Source organism: Sciurus vulgaris (assembly GCF_902686455.1).
Source record: "Sciurus vulgaris genome assembly, chromosome: 13".
NCBI classification, from domain to species: Eukaryota; Metazoa; Chordata; class Mammalia; order Rodentia; family Sciuridae; genus Sciurus; species Sciurus vulgaris.
In genome coordinates this window covers 38,699,118-38,715,344 of record NC_136474.1, presented here as the reverse complement: position 1 = coordinate 38,715,344, position 16,227 = coordinate 38,699,118, and the positions used below count along the sequence as shown (strand labels likewise).

General features: G+C 38.5%; 1 protein-coding gene across 7 annotated transcripts in view; it reads right to left on the bottom strand.

The window, feature by feature from the left end:
- LOC306642717 (uncharacterized protein) overlaps nucleotides 1-16,227 on the bottom strand; it is an 87,411-nt gene that overhangs the window by 67,721 nt on the left and 3,463 nt on the right. For 2 of the 7 annotated variants that reach the window (XR_013758606.1, XM_079108463.1), the window contains exon 2: nucleotides 11,870-11,947. The exons of the other annotated variants lie outside the window; for them this stretch is intronic. Coding sequence is in view for 1 of the 2 variants with exons in the window: in XM_079108463.1 (XP_078964589.1) it covers nucleotides 11,916-11,947 (32 nt within the window). In the remaining variant the exon portion in view is untranslated. The remainder of the gene's footprint in view (nucleotides 1-11,869; nucleotides 11,948-16,227) is intronic. 7 annotated transcript variants of the gene reach the window in all.

Below are 16,227 nucleotides of genomic sequence, written 5' to 3'. Positions count from 1 at the left end.
TCTTGATCAGAAAAAAAAAAAAAAAAAAGAAAATATTAAAAGAGGAGAAAGTTGTGTATGAGGGGTGGGAGACAGATTCTCAGTGGATCATGAACATGTTCTTCATATGCAAAAAATACTTATTTAGTACAACTCAGAATGGGTCCATGACAACACAAGTGCTGGCTGTATATTTTGCCGAGTTCATGAGTTTAACTTTTTTGGGGGTGGGGGTTTCAACCACAGAAAGAACTCAAGGGCTCTCAACCACTGAGCCACATCCCCAGACCTATTTTGTATTTTATTCGAGATGGAGTCTGAGTTGCTTAGTGCCTCGCTTTTGATGAGTCTGGATTTGAACTCTCAATCCTCCTGCCTCTGCCTCCCAAGCTGCTGGGATTACAGTTTGCCACCACTGTGCCCAGTAACTTTCGATATTTCACATTCACCTGCATACAGCAGTATATGTCTTTAAAGGATAAAGTTTTGGAAAGGGGGGTTTCAGAGTTTCTACATTTACAGTATAAATTAGAAGAGGATGATAAATAATCTTTTCTGGGCCAGGTACCTAGGACACTGTATCTCCATTTATTCCTATACAATGAGAGAGGAAAGCAATGTAAGCCTCACTCCCACCACCCCCTTTCATGAATGACCTGAGTAAGTCACCTGCCTAAGGACACACTGACAACTTCTGCAGGGGCTGGAACTGCAGCCTAGCCAGAGCACCTATGCTTCCCACCGACACCACCCAGGATGGGAAAGGGTATGATGGCTGAGGAGAAAGTTGCATGTTTTACTTTCAGAATGAAAGATTAGAAGTGAGATCATTCGTCCTTTGGTTTTTTGAGATTGGCTTATCTCACTTAGCATGGTATTCTCCAATTTGTGGGAGGGGGACAAGAATGGAGGAAGGACGGACTGTATAGAGGGAAAAGAGGGGTGGGAGGGATGGGGGGAAGGGCAAAAATAACAGAATGTATCAAACATTACCGTATGTAAATTTATGATTACACAAATAGTATGCCTTTATTCCATGTATAAACAGAGGAACATGTATCCCATTTGTTTACAATAAAAAAATTTAAAAAAGGAAGTGAGTATTTGAATGTGGGTGTGTGATTCTTTAGCCAATCAATAGGGTGTTGAGCTTGAGGAAGGGAGACAAAGCCAGTGAAAAACAGCACAGCTCCTCACCCACAGGGCCCTGCACCTTCAACCCCTCCAGGCCTGCAGCAACCAGGCTTTGGGACTAAGGGCTGGGAACAGGCCCTGCCTCTCAGCTCCTTCCTCACACACCTGCCTGAGGTAATTTGTCTTGTTTTGTAGACAAAAAAAAAAAAAAAAAAAAGGTATGGCCTAATGACTACAAACCAAATAATGGAGTCCATCAGATTTGGGGAGAAACAGGAAAAAAGTTTTGTTTTTTAAACATTGTTTTTAGATGTTGATAGACTTTGCTTTTTATTCATTTATTATATGTGATGCTTAGAATCAAACCCATTGCCTTACACACACTAGGCAAGCACTCTACCACGAGCCACAACCCCAGCCCACAAAAAGTTTTCTATGGAATATATAGTGTTTGTTCAGCTTGCGTTGTGCTTCCTGGATTTAAAGGATAAGGATTAAAAATCATCATCATCATCACACTCAATTAAGGGTAGTATTTTCGGTCTGCACGTTTGGTTTTCAAAGCTGTGCAATAGGAGAACAAAAGGAGAATGATCAGTTTCTTCCTCTGTTGAACTACAAAGGTGTTCACCTCTTTTCCATCATTTCATCATGATTCTCCCCATGACTCACGTTCCTCCTGGAAAGGGACAGGCCAGGCAAGCTCTGCACCCTATAAAATGGCTAGCAGAAATGGTGTCTTACATAAATACACAAACCTCTTAAAAACATCTGAGTGACTACTGCACAAAGTCATGTTTTCTTAACTAGTTCAAACCAATGCTTACTTGGAACAATGTATCTGGCACACTGAGCTAGAGACTGCTTACCAACCGATTACTTCTGGCAGGTTCCACACACTGGAGAAAACGGCCATCTCTAAGACTGTAGATCTTTACAAAGCATGAGGAAAACTCGCCTCTTCACTGTGAAGCAGTGCCTTCACAGGAAGACATAATGCTCTAGGAGGCAGGACGTCAGATTCCCATTCAACATAAACAAGTCACCCCAACTAAATCAACAATGTAGCTTTATAGTAAGTCTTCAAGTCAGGTAGTGTCAGTCCTCCAACATCATTCTGTTCCTTCAAAAACTGTGTTGGCTGTTCTGGGTCTTTTACCTCTCCATGTAAACTTTGGAATCCATTTTTGTTACTATCTACAAAATGACTTGGAATTCTGATTGAGATTGCATTGAATCTATAGAAGAAATTGGAAAGAACTATCATCTTAACCATATTGAGTCTTCTTGTGATAGTCCAGTTTCCATTACTGTATTGAAATACCTGAGGCTGGGTAAGTTATAAAGAGAAGAGGTTTATTTAGCTCATGCTTCAGGACATTCCACCTCATGGCAAAAAATTACCATTAATGTTAACCCTGTTAGATAGCATCACAATCACAGGAGTGTGTGCAAAAGGAAGAGATCACATGACAGGAAAACAGAGCACAGAGAAGAGCCAGTAACAACCTCCTACTAGGCCCCACCTCTTAAAGGTCCCAACACTCTCAACATCTTCACTCAGGACACACATAAACCCTTAGAGGACAAAGCACCTCTAAACCATAGCACTTTGTACTCAAGAACATTTCACATCTCGTTTATTTAGTTCTTTCATTTCTTGCATTCTCTTAGTAGTTTTCCTCATATAGATCTTGATCATTTTTCTTAGATTTTTATTTGGGGAGGGGGAAGTGTGCTGATGTAAAATGCTATGGTATTAATTTTCAAATTCATTGATGGCACATAGGAAGGTGACCCAGTTTTGTGTATTAGCCTCAGATCCTACACAATCTTGCTCTCATTCCTCCACCTTGTGAGCCACTGGGATTACAGGCATGCATCACCAGGCCCAGCCCAACATATGTTTAATACTCAACCCAAAATATGCCAGTGTGAACAGTGTTTGCCTTAATTTTGAAATCCTAGAACACTGGCTTTCATTCTTTAGGCTCAAGCCCATGGAGAGATAGGAGTTATTTCAAAGACTCATTAAAATTCATGGACAGTCCTGTGCCACACAGTGACATTTCAGTCAATGGGCAGCATAGATGAGGCAGTCCCATAAAATTGTATCACCTAGGGATGTGGTAACAATCAGTTTGTATTAATACTCTATGATGTTAACACTTCACTTAACAATGCTTTTCTCATTTCTCAAATCATCTCTCTGTTGTGCAGTGAGACATGACTATACTTACCTGAGCACCAAATAAAATATACAGTTCACAACAAGAATTTTCAAAGTTGACAAAAAGGTGCCATGGCTAATAAAATTCTTAACAAACTTACTGAAGAATGTAAAAAGTAGTAAAGTACTTAAGTAGTTTCTTGTCATCAGTATTTATTGATGAATATTAAAAACCCAATACTCAGTACAGATTGGGGCGTATACTTCATACCTCTCCAGTTTTTTTTTTTTTTAATGTTGCCTGTATGTCATCCAGAATAAGGATGTGTTTGAATTTGAGAACAAAGACTTAAAGCATCATTGGGAGAGATGGAACGAGAATGATTGGGAAAGTATATGAAATTACTTCAAAAGCTCAGAAGATGGAGAACTTAAATCATCATTCAGGAGCCAAGGCGGGGCGGCGTACAATGGTGCAACTCTCTTCTCCCCTTTACAATGGCAGGTGGGAAGAGTCACAGAAACTTCAGTTAAAAAGGTCAAATATAGGGCTGGAGACATAGCTCAGTTGGTAAAGTGCTTGCCTGTCGAGCACAAGGCCCTGGGTTCAATCCCCAGCACCACACACACACACAAAAGCCAAATGTAGAGTACAAGTACATCTTGGTTAGATCACCTACCAAAATCCTTTGTGAGGCATTTACCGTTCTAAATTAACCTTGCATTTCTATAAAAATTTCACATTTCCTACATTTCACCAATACTGCAGTTTTTCAAATGTGCCTTACACATTTACTGGCTTCTATGCCAGCTGCTACAAAACTAAAGTCAAAAACGACAGTCTACATTAATTTAAAACCCACTGAAGGATGAACTTGTCAGATGTGTCTCATGGCAGAGCCGGAGGACAAATGGCTGCCAATTAGGAGAACAAAGTACAGCGTGGAGGAAGGAAACAACTCCTCCTTCCGTTTTCCTCTCTCCAGCAGAAGGGGGTGGCCATTGTAGGAGGAGCAGGGTGAAAAGGCACATCTGCCACCAGAACCAGTGAATTCCAGGAGAAAGATCTCAAGGATCATCCTCAGTATGGGTGCTGCTCACACACCTGGTTACTGTCACTCAGGATTATAGAACAGGGTTCACCCCAGAGGATGACTATCTCTGTCCCTGTAGGCTCTACAAGGAGCTGTGCCTGAGCAATGACTCTATAGCATGGTCCTGAAATTCAGGTGTTGCCTACAGAAATTTTAAAAACATCCCTTCACTTAAACATTAAAAAGATGGCAAAACTTACAAGTACGGAAATTACGTACAGACAAAAGAAAAAAAAAAGACAATGACTTTCTGGTCGTTCCTTTGTAATTAAGTGTGTGTTTAGACTTAATTAAGCTATTGGGTAGGAGCTGGAACCAAAAAGAACTTCTCTCACAGTAGGAATGAAATAGCTGTTGGTCAAAAAATGTGCACATTATACCCAGCTACCAAGATTCAGCTGAAGAAACCTAAATGAAGGCTGTCACCTTAAAGATAGATCTCTGTGAATTACCAAATAATGTTTTTAAAAGTTAAAACTTAAAGGAAAAAACACAGCAGTCAGACATCTAATTGTTTCAGCTTGAATATGTACCACTACAACAGGTGATAGAAACACAATATGAAAATAACTGGCAGAAATTCACAGGATTTCAGATAAGCTAGGTGTTTTAAGTTCATTAACTCTTTTAATTCTTATTAACAGCCCAGTGAGGAAATTACTATTATCTCTCTTTTAGACAGAAGGAAACTAATGCAGTCACGTTAAGTTGTCCTAGGCCCTATGGCCTGAACACAGGACACATTTGGCACTGACTTCCAACGTGCAGATAAAATCATCTTCATGAAACCATCACTGGCATCACTAGCTGAACCTCACCAGTTGCTCACGTCTGCACACTGTAAATAAAGCCTGGTTTAGTTTGCTGGCTGGGAGTGCATAGTTGTTGGCCAAGGCAGAAGTGTTCTTCTGCCACTGCTGTTTTATGTTGGGTGATCCAGAGGTAAAGAAGCCATGGAATGCCTCCTTGGTTGGCAGGGTATCTGTAAAGAAACATGCACCAGGGCAAAGAAACATCTCTTCATCCAGTGGCTGACAGTATCTCTCTTGGTGCATTCACGTGTATATGACTTCATATATTCCATGCTGGAGAAATTTAAAATAGAGTTGTATTGTATAAACTCAATAAAAATTCATCTTTCATGCACTTACAATTTGAAAATGAAATCTTTGGAAAAGGCTGGAGTTCTTCTAAAACAAGTTGAAATTACATGTGTTGCAACCTATAATCACTACCAAATCATGGCACAAATATGCGACTCTGAAATGGTCATCATTACCATGACTTACAATAAACAGGGGACCGATATTGTTATTTATTACAATAAAATTCATGAAATCCTAAATTAAAATGACATTTGAGAATAGAAATAAGTCTAATAACCTTAAGATATCAAACAATTTTACTTTTGGAACTAAACAAAATTGAAAGCTTATTCTATTCTGGAAGGAGCAGGACTCCCTCAAATTTTCTAACAGTAGTACACTTTTTGATCAATTAAAAAGAAAATTTTCTCACCCTTAAATTTCAAAGAGATCTTATTACTAAGCATTCCTCTTCTTCAGTGGGAGACAGTGTTTTGTTCTCAGTCAATAGCTATCTTACTAAGTTTGTAGGCTCACATTAAATGCCAGTGGCATGAGTCAGACTTTTTTGCTTCTTTTGCTTAGTGTTCATCCCATCCTAGAACAGTATCCAGCACCTGGTTGGTACTCACCAAATATCTGTTCTTATTAGTGTGACTGCATTATTGATTATAATCTTGATTTTATAAAAATGTGTTTATTCTTTGTGAGGGGGAGGCCCAGCAGCAGTCAGATGGAGAAACAATGACTGATGTGCAGTCGATGCCTCCGAGGGCTCCTGGCTTAGGACCTAGTGATGAGACACCTGGCCTAGGCTCATGGTCTACCATTTTTCAAGTTGCTGAATGAATGAAACCTTGGCAGCTGAAACCACAGACTAATTTCACAGGTATGGACATTTGAACTTTTCTAAGTGATTGCTACTATGGTTTGAATGTGTTTTCCAAAAGTTCATGTGTTGGAAACTAAGTCCCTAAATTCACATTAATGGTATTTGGAATGGGCCATTGCACGGTAATAGGAGTAGGTAAGGTCGTGCGGGTGGGGTCCCCATGATGTCATCAGAGGTTTTATGAGAACACTAGGAGAGATTTAAGTTAGCTGGTTTGCTCTATGTGATATCCTCAGAATGTTATGATACAACCAGAAGGCCCTTGTCACATGCTACCACCTTGATATTGGACTTATGTGCAAAATAAATGCATTGTTTTTACAAATTGCCTGGTTTATTATAGTATTTTGTTATAGCAGCAGAAAATGGACAAGGAAAATGATGAAGAGGAATTACACACACACACACACACATTTGCATCTCAAATTTAACATTTATACAAGGGCCTTGGAGAAAAAACATCGGGCCAATCTCAAGATAGATTTCATTATCATTATCACCCTCCATCACCTTTCTGGGCATCTTACCTATTTCTCTCAGTTATCTTTTATACCCAGGAAAAATTCCTCAATGCCCTACGCCACCTCACCTCCACCATAGTCTATAGCTGGCTCTGTACCAGGAGGCTGAGCTCCCACTCAAACAGTTTTGAGTTTGAATCTGGGCTCTTCCAACCACATGCTGCAGTGGGACCTGTAAACACACACACAGTCTGCCCGCCCAGATCCACCTGCACATAGATCCCGCCTGACAAAAACATCTTCCATCGGGGAGTCACTCACGGTTCGTGTGAGCACCAAAATGTAATTTCCCAAACCAGCTGAAGATTTTTAAACACTAAAATAAGGTCAGTCAGAGAAATAACAGATGCAGTATCTGTCATCCTTAGAAATACTTTGTTTAGTTTTATTTCTCACATCAGGGCAATATGAATTCAGAGGGACTGGAATCGGTGATGGCACAAGAAATATAAAGTTGGTATAACCCACAGTAGAGCAGAAATGAGAATAAGATGACGTGAGTGGTAGCAGGTCCCCACTCACAGCTTATGTTGATAAACTCCATGTGTGCACAATTAGCTTGAAATGGTTTCAAAAATGTCACTTTGCAGCAAGACCAAATTGGTATACTGCTGATCCTCTCTCAGACTATAAATACAAGTGCATGTCACATTGGAATGGTACTCCCATACCCCTCTTGATGAAGTTTGTTAAGCTTACTAGAAAACCTAGGAATGCCCCTGCCTCATAAAAATAGGGCAAGCCACTGGTATCAGTAGGCAAATAGGGACTCACTAAAACTGCATATTCTGGATCCTGATTTAAGCATTAACATTATTATAAAATCCACACAAACTCTTAGATATAGGATTAAGTATACAAGAATCTCATGAACATACAGGTTGAAACTGTTTTTAAAGACTATATTCCAATTCAAAACACAACTCCTGGTTAATTCATGCAGGAACAAACACAATGTGCTTCTTAAGGGACCCTAGTACCTGGCAGATGCACAAACATTAACCCTTTAGGAAGGGATGTCCTTTTGTGTTGGAGTCAGATCTCATTCACTGGACAACAGGGCTCTTTGAAAATATTCACCTCCTAATCTTGGAACCTGTGACTGTATGTTACACTACATGGCAACACAGAATTAAGGGTGCAGTTGGGACGCAGGTTGTAATGATCTAAGTTTAAGATAGGGAGTTCATCCTAAATTATCTGGCTGATACCACAGCATAACATTTGAGGAGAAAGAACAGCAGTAGGTCAGAGCAATGGGGTATGAACCTCTCAGTCCACACTTGCTGGTTCTGAAGACATGGAAGGGGCCTCATGCTAAGAAATATGGGTGATTTCTAGAAGTGGGAAAAGGCAAGAAAATGGATTCTCTTCTGCAGCTTCCAGAAAGGAATAGAGCCCTGCTGACATCTTGATTTTAGCCTAGTGAGACCTGTGTCAGGATTCTGACCTCCAGAACTATAATTGTGTTATTTTAAGTCATTATGTTGTGGTACCTTGTTAAAGCAGCAATGGCATAACAGCAATATTCAGAATTTAATATTTTATCACTTATGGGCATTTCTATGGTCAACTGGCATTTATAAAATGCATATTAATTTATGAACAGCTCTTCTCAACACAAACATTTTCTTGCTAACTTATCCTAAGGAACTGCTAGTTGATTATCAAAAATCCATTTCCCCCAGGAAAAAAATAAAACCACACTTTAAAAATCTTTACTTCTATGATTCTGAAATTGTAATTTCATCTTTATAACAGAGTCTTAAAGCACATTAAACTTACTTTAGTACTTCAGTACACTCATAGTGAAAGGTTCCTACTTATTAATAAAAATATGAAAAGTACAAAATTTGGCCTTCACATGGGATTCACTAATAGCATAATTATGTGTGTATGTGGGGGTTTGGGATGGGATAAAAATGATGGGAGAAAAGAAGGGACTGCTTTCTCCAAAATTAAAACGAAGTTTCAAAACTATCACCAAACTTGTTGTAAGTGAGCAGAATTTAGAGTTTGTGTTTTCCTACATATCACTAACGCTTGCTGTCACTCACAAAACACTTGACAACGTGTGATGGTGAAAAAATGGCATCCTATAATTTGTTGACTTGCATACATCTGATTATGTGAGAGGCTGAACTTCTCAAATGTTACTTATGGAATACATGTGTATTATTACAGAACATGATGCTATGCTATAGTTTCCTGTTTACATTTTATATTCATTTCCCTATAGGATTGTTTGTCTTATTGATATCAACATATTCTTTTTTTTTTTTTTTGTCTGTGTTTTTCTGTGGTGCTGGGGATTAAACCCAAGGCCTTGTGCTTGCAAGGCAAGCACTCTACCAACTGAGCTATATCCCCAGCTCAACATATTCTTATGTTTAGGTCATTAGTACTTCAGAAAAGAATATTAGAAATATTTCTTGCTAATATTTATTTGTTTCAAACCTTGTTGATGTGTCTTTTCATATGCAAAAGTTTTTAAATCTGAAATAGTCAAATGTATCAATTATGTCTGTTTTAGGGCTTCCCATTCCCAGAGGGCATGAAAATACTTTCTTAGGTATCACTACATACAATAGCCTTTTTCTTCCTAGTGAACAGACAAAGGGGACAAGTTAGAAGTTGGCATGTCATACACAACATTCTTTTTTTTTTTTTCACACACACACAAATTTATTGTGCATTTAACACTGCATAAAGAAAATGAGGTACAAAAATGAATGGTTTGGGGAATAACAGCTTTCCATAGATGCAAATATGGATTAACTTAATTATTCATGAAATTCTACATGTTGTTCACCTTAATTCGGATGGTATTAAGAGGAATGTATTTGCTAGAAAATATGGCATAACGTTGGCAAATAGTTCTTCAGCTAATTTCAGAGGGACTGAATTCTAATTAGAATTTAACTTTGAGATCATATTATATAATTTAAATATACAAATGATAATGTAAAAAAGTAATATGGATTCTAGTAAAATATACAAGCTGTTATACTATGTGCATTCTTTTTTTTAATTAATTTATTTATTTTAATTAAAAATCATAAATTTACATAGGGCAATGTTGTTTGATTCATTGTTATTTTTTTCCCTTTCCCCCCACCCCTCCCACCCCTCTTTTCCCTCTATACAGTCCTTCCTTCCTCCATTCTTACCACCCTCCTTATCCCTAACCCTAAACCTAACCCTAACCCTAACGCTAACCTCTCCTACCCCCCTTATACCCTAAGATTTCATCTCACCCAAATTAGAATGGCGATTATCAAGAACACAAGCAACAATAGGTGTTGGCGAGGATGTGGGGAAAAAGGTACACTCATACATTGCTGGTGCGGTTGCAAATTAAGCTTGGAATGGAACCACCATTTGACCCAGCTATCCCACTCCTTGGCCTATACCCAAAGGACTTAAAATCAGCCTACTACAGAGATACAGCCACATCAATGTTCATAGCTGCTCAATTCACTATAGCCAGATTGTGGAACCAACCTAGATGCCCTTCAGTTGATGAATGGATAAAGAAACTGTGGCATATATATACAATGGAATATTACTCCGCCATGAAGAATGATAAAATTATGGCATTTGCAGGCAAATGGATGAAATTGGAGGATATCATGCTAAGTGAGATAAGACAATCTCAAAAAACTAAAGGACGAATGATCTCGCTGATAAGTGGATGAGGACACAACAGATTCTTAAGCAGATACCGAGGTCAAAGATGGTGGAAGTGGTTGATGTAGGTCTAAAAGAAATGGCCAACTGGGCTCAATGCTCACCCCTTACGGTCAGATTGTAGTTTCTAAACATCATTTTCCCCTTTAAGAAACCAGGGTTTCTTAGAGAAATGGTCAATTTCAGCTATGGGCAGACAATGCACAAGATGAATTAAGGACATTCTGTCGTCTCAGAGTCTCTCAAAAATTCAGTTATTCAAAACACAGATGACAGTTTGGGCTCCCATTGGCTGAACAACAATACCCTAAACATCCAAACAATGGATAATATGTTAAATTTTAAATATTATATTTAATATTTAATGTTAAATATTAAAACATATCAAACACATTAGAATCCCTGATTTCATAATGACAGTATTGGAAATCTTGTGAAGTCCTATGGCACTGATTCATTATGAGACCAGTAAATATGGGGAAAGAATTTCAAACATTTATCCTATATGAACTGCATTTGAGGGTGATCAAACAGCTGAGTAGAAAATGGTACTTAATAAATGCATAATAGATGACAGAATTAAGATGTCACCAGTTTGAAACTCCTAAAAAATAATGGATTTAGGTAATTATCATAAGTAGCTTAAAGACCTATTAAGGGAAATGCTGATGTAGAACTTCATAAGAGATGGACGAGGTTGGCAAAACGACAATCCACTAATCGATCTCGGCCCTATGTGCTTCCTGATGCAAGTTAATAAAAAGTTCCAAAAACACCCATCAAAGTTTCCACCAAAAAAAAAAAAAAAAAAAAAGAAAGAAAAAGAAAAACCTGGAATCTGATTAAGCATCTAATTCTAACCCCAGTTCACTGGAAATGCAGACAACACAAGGACATGTTAAATGATACTACAAGAATATATCAGCCAAGATCAGAACATGGAATTCCACGGTCTAAATGATTTCTTCAACAAACAGGCCAAGGATGGGCCATACTATTCCACATTACAAACATGAAATCATATGTTAGAGGTTAGATGACTTGCCCTGAGTCACAAACACATCAGGCATGAATCCAAAGATAAATGCAGGTCTCCATTATTTTTATTAATTTTTTTATAGCACCCCACTCTTGACTAGTTCATAGTCAGAAATAACTTTTGAATTTTCTGAGTTTCAGTGAAAATTCATAGAGAAATGAGTTGAGATTCATGCCACATGAAGCTACTGGCAAGATATTTGAAATGCACAGCTCAAAAGGCAGCTATAAGGCTGATTTTTAAATATACTAATATAGACTTACTTTTTTAATTGTTTCATCCTGAATAAGGGTTCTCCTTTTCCTCACTGACTATCTTTCCCCTTCTCTTGTGATCACATGATCTAAAAAAAAGAGAGAAACGGAGCTCACCCAGGTGGTAATTACATGATTCTTAGGAGCCAATGAAATAGACACAAAAGACATTTCCTGCAATATATAGCAGACTTTCAAATTATCTTTCTCTAACTCATTAGCATTTTAGAAAAATAAGGTTTCATCATTAAAAAGCCATCACTCATCTGGGAGCTGTCTGGAAAATAGTGGTGCAACTTTCAGGGGAAGTATGTACCCAGCAGGTACTGCACTTTTTTTTTTATTTCTGATGAAAAGACAAGCCACCCCGTCCCCAATCCAAGGAATTCAAACATAATGACCTATTCAGTGTCTTGCAATGGCGCTCTTCACTCACATAAAGTTAAGAGAGAACATACGCTAGGTAGAAAGAATCTGAAAGTTCTCCTTGCATATACTATATATATCAAGAGATTTATGGCTTTGCTAAAATGCCTGCCCTCTCCACAGTTAAATGGCACAACAGCAGACACATAGTGGGATTCAGTATAAATTATAATCCCTGGATTGTGTGAAATGTTGTTTCAGCAGTTTGAAAATGTAAGACTCCTGTGGGGACAATACAGCAAAAATAAGCCCAAGTCATGTTTAGTCAGATGCAGATTTTTTTTTTCTATCATGGAACTTTGGAACGTTCTGGTGGCTGGGCAAAAGGATGTTGTGCTGGAAGGCTCTGTCTGCCTAGCACGACAAGGAGAATGCTCGGCAGCATTTCTTCCTGCTTATGATGTCTGGAACAACAATGAGAGTTCATTGAATAATAACCTGAAATATCTGAGACTGATTTATATTAAGAGAGTTGAAAAACTTTTGTGTAACTATCCAATTCTACGTTATTGACCAGAGGCCTCCTTAATATTTCATTTTCAAGATAAAAGAACTACCTCTTAAAATTACTATCATATGGGCTGGGGATATAGCTCAGTTGGTAAAGTGCTTACCTCACAAGCACAATCCCCAGCACCGTAAAAACAAAACAAAACAAAAAATTACTACCATATGCCTTTATATTACATTCATAATTAGTCAACTACTTTTTTAGTAAAACAAATATGGCGTGAGCTGCCTAGAGGGAAGATCTGAAGTCATTCTGCAGCAGGCCTTGGCAGTGAAGCTGAGGTGTTTGTATATTATTCTTGAACAAGAAAATTCAAACTGAGCAGGAGAATAATATCACTAATATTTCTTTCTCCCTCAACATCCTCCGACCTCTCTTAGCAACTCCTTGTCTTCTCTCAAATGAAAACTTATTTCACTGAGCAGAGAGTAGAACCACTGGAGACCCTATCCCATACTTGGCTAGTTCTGGCTTTCTGTATGAAAGACATGGAAACTTTTTAAGACTTGGTTTCCTCACATGAACAATGTGGAGAACATATAATCTACTTTGTAATTATTAGGATTAATGGGATTCAGGCAAAGCACAGATATTTGATAGGGGCTCAATAGGAAGAAGGATGTGAAGGAAGCCTTCTCTAACAGCTTAATGTCGTTTGAAAAAACACTGCTTTTGTTTCTTAGGTATCTGGATCCAGAAAACATGCCCTTTACTCTTTTCCAGTATTTGTGCATTCAGACTGTGTCCTTTTTCCAAAAGCAACCCAAACAAACCCAGCACTGCACCAAGTGGTTGGGATTCAGGGCAAGGGATGCTAGCCCTCACCCCTGAGAAGCTCACAACCCTAGGACAGAGAGGCCTACGGTCGAAAATGACCACAGCATCAACCACAGCAAAAGAAAGCATGCTATGCTACAGGATGTGTAAAGTGCCAGGGAATAGACAAAAGTGAGTGAAAAAACTCTGGGCTACAGTTAGGATAAACTTTTCTTCATGTCCATTCCTAGCCTACTCTTCCATGGCAAACTCCTCAAATTGCACTTTGCAAAATACACTTGGTAATATCTGCAATTAGCTCAGTAGAGAAAAAGCAGAACAATATTTCAAGTTCAAGGTATGCTGAAAGCCTTGTTTTGAAAGGGCAATCGCTGGACTCATTTCACCTGCTTATTCTCACTTCGCTCACTGGCATCTTACCTCCTGAGGGCTCCATTGGGTGTGCTGATGAAGGAATGAACTGCCCTCACTCCGAAGGTTCTCACCCATGATTATAAAAGAGCTATAATGTTTAAACATCTATCAGCACAGAAATGTTTACTAGTCCAGAGAAATATCAGACATTGAACAAATTTATGATATTGGGATAGGTAATTCAAGGATAATCAAAAGAAACACCCTAATTAAAAAGTGAACGAGCAACTATAGACACAGATGGCCAAACAGACATCTAACAGTTAGATCAAGACTTCTCTCTTTTCCTCAAAGATGCATCATTCAGGAGTAACTATAACTTTTTGAATACTCATTTAGAAGGCCCATCTCCTGAGTAGGTTATTTTTTCTTGATACTCTCTTGACAACTGCTTACGGACCAGTCCACATGGGGAACATTCCAAGCTGTCAATGGGACAGGATCAAACCTATATTTCTTAGTCTTTTGAAAACAGCAAAACATAAGTGATTCTCTTTGTGAGCTCTGTGGCGGCGGTGGGGGAGGGGTTGTTGAAAAGCAGGAACATCATAACTGTTCTGAGATATATAAAAGAATTATGATGAATGTGAATGGCTGGCATCACGTCATGTCTGTATGTTGGCAAACAAGTTAAAGACATTAAATTCAGAACCAACAGACAGTAAAGTCTCTGAAATGATCATTCACAGTTTCTGCAGTTTCTTGGACTTATTTTTCATTCCCTCTCTAATCTTTTATTTCCTTCTACTCCCTTTAATTTTGTTTCTTTAATTTCATACAGAATGTTGCTGTTCTTCCTGGTAATGGTCAACTGGTCATACTAAGTCACACTTTCCCAGTGCTTCACAAGGTGAGCATTAGCAGATTAGAATTTGTATAAATACAGAGAATAAGAACAATCTTTCATGGAAGCAAGAATAACTTCTATTTGCTGTGAGCCTTCACATCATGTTGTGTGAAGCAAGACTTCCATGAGGGCCCTTCCATGCCATCAGTGCTCATCGTGAGGAAACCCTGGCTATGATCATTTAGGAAGAATTTTTAATCTTGAGTCATAAGAGCCAAAAATCACTACTCTTTCCAAGTCCAGGTTCTGAAAAAGCCTCAGCAACTGAGAATGGACTTAATGTTTGCATAGCGGCAGGCACTGTGTCACACAAGAACCACTAGGAACAATCCCTGGCATGTGCTGCTTCTCATTCTTTTCCTTTAAACCTGAACAGGCTCCTCAACCATCACCAAAGCTTCACACACAGAACCATCAATGTGGAAGACAGAGAAAAAGAGAACCAGAGCATTTTTCATTCCACTGAGCACCACACTCCCCCTTCCCACAGCTCCCCATTTCCCCTACAAGAGTGCAAGAGTTAATCTGCTGCTTACTCAAAACCACCTACAGAAGGTAACATACAGTTACAAACTAATTGAGCGAGTCTGTGGCCTTGTCTCCTCATCCATCTTGCTTATTCAATTTAACTCTCTTAGTCTTCCATAAGGCACAGGGTCCCTGCTGCTCCAAACAGTTGCTTGCTGCAAGAAAGGCCCTGGAATAACAGGAAGCTAATAGGTTAACCCTTCCTCTAAATCTGTTTGGCACATTTAGAGCAGTATGTCACATTGTCAGTAATCTGCAATTTAATCCTGGGCTTGCAGTGGATGCTCATTTTATTTACCTCTCATAGTTAAAAGCGTAATTAATATTCCACTCTGTAACAAAGATCAGAGATTTGACAAACACTGCAATTTAAATTCTCCATTATAGCAAACATTAATAATCAAACATCTTCCGCATGCCCCAATGCATAAAGGACACAAGGACCTGTATTTAACTTTAAATAAATTTAACTTTTTAGTTTTTAATACCACAAGCTAATTTCTGCTGTCAGTTTAATGAGGTGGAAAACACAAATCTTGCTGCTCGCTGTGTGGGCACTGGCTGAGAGAGCCCAACGTAAGACAGAGAAAAGAGCACACTGATTTTTTTTTAAAACATATTTCTAATGCAGCCAACAAACTGTGCAAGCATAATCCATTAAGGGCAATTGTGATACTACCGATCTCTGAAATCTTTTTAAAGGCTAAAAAAAATAGATGCAAAATTAAAACATCCAGAGAAACAAAAAAATTACTCTAGTATTTCCTAAAGGAAAGGTGTAGATATAGAAGTCACACATGGAAATGTAAAAATACTAACCACAACGTAAGGCCACACTCTTGTATATTAAGACTCAGGGAAGAGCA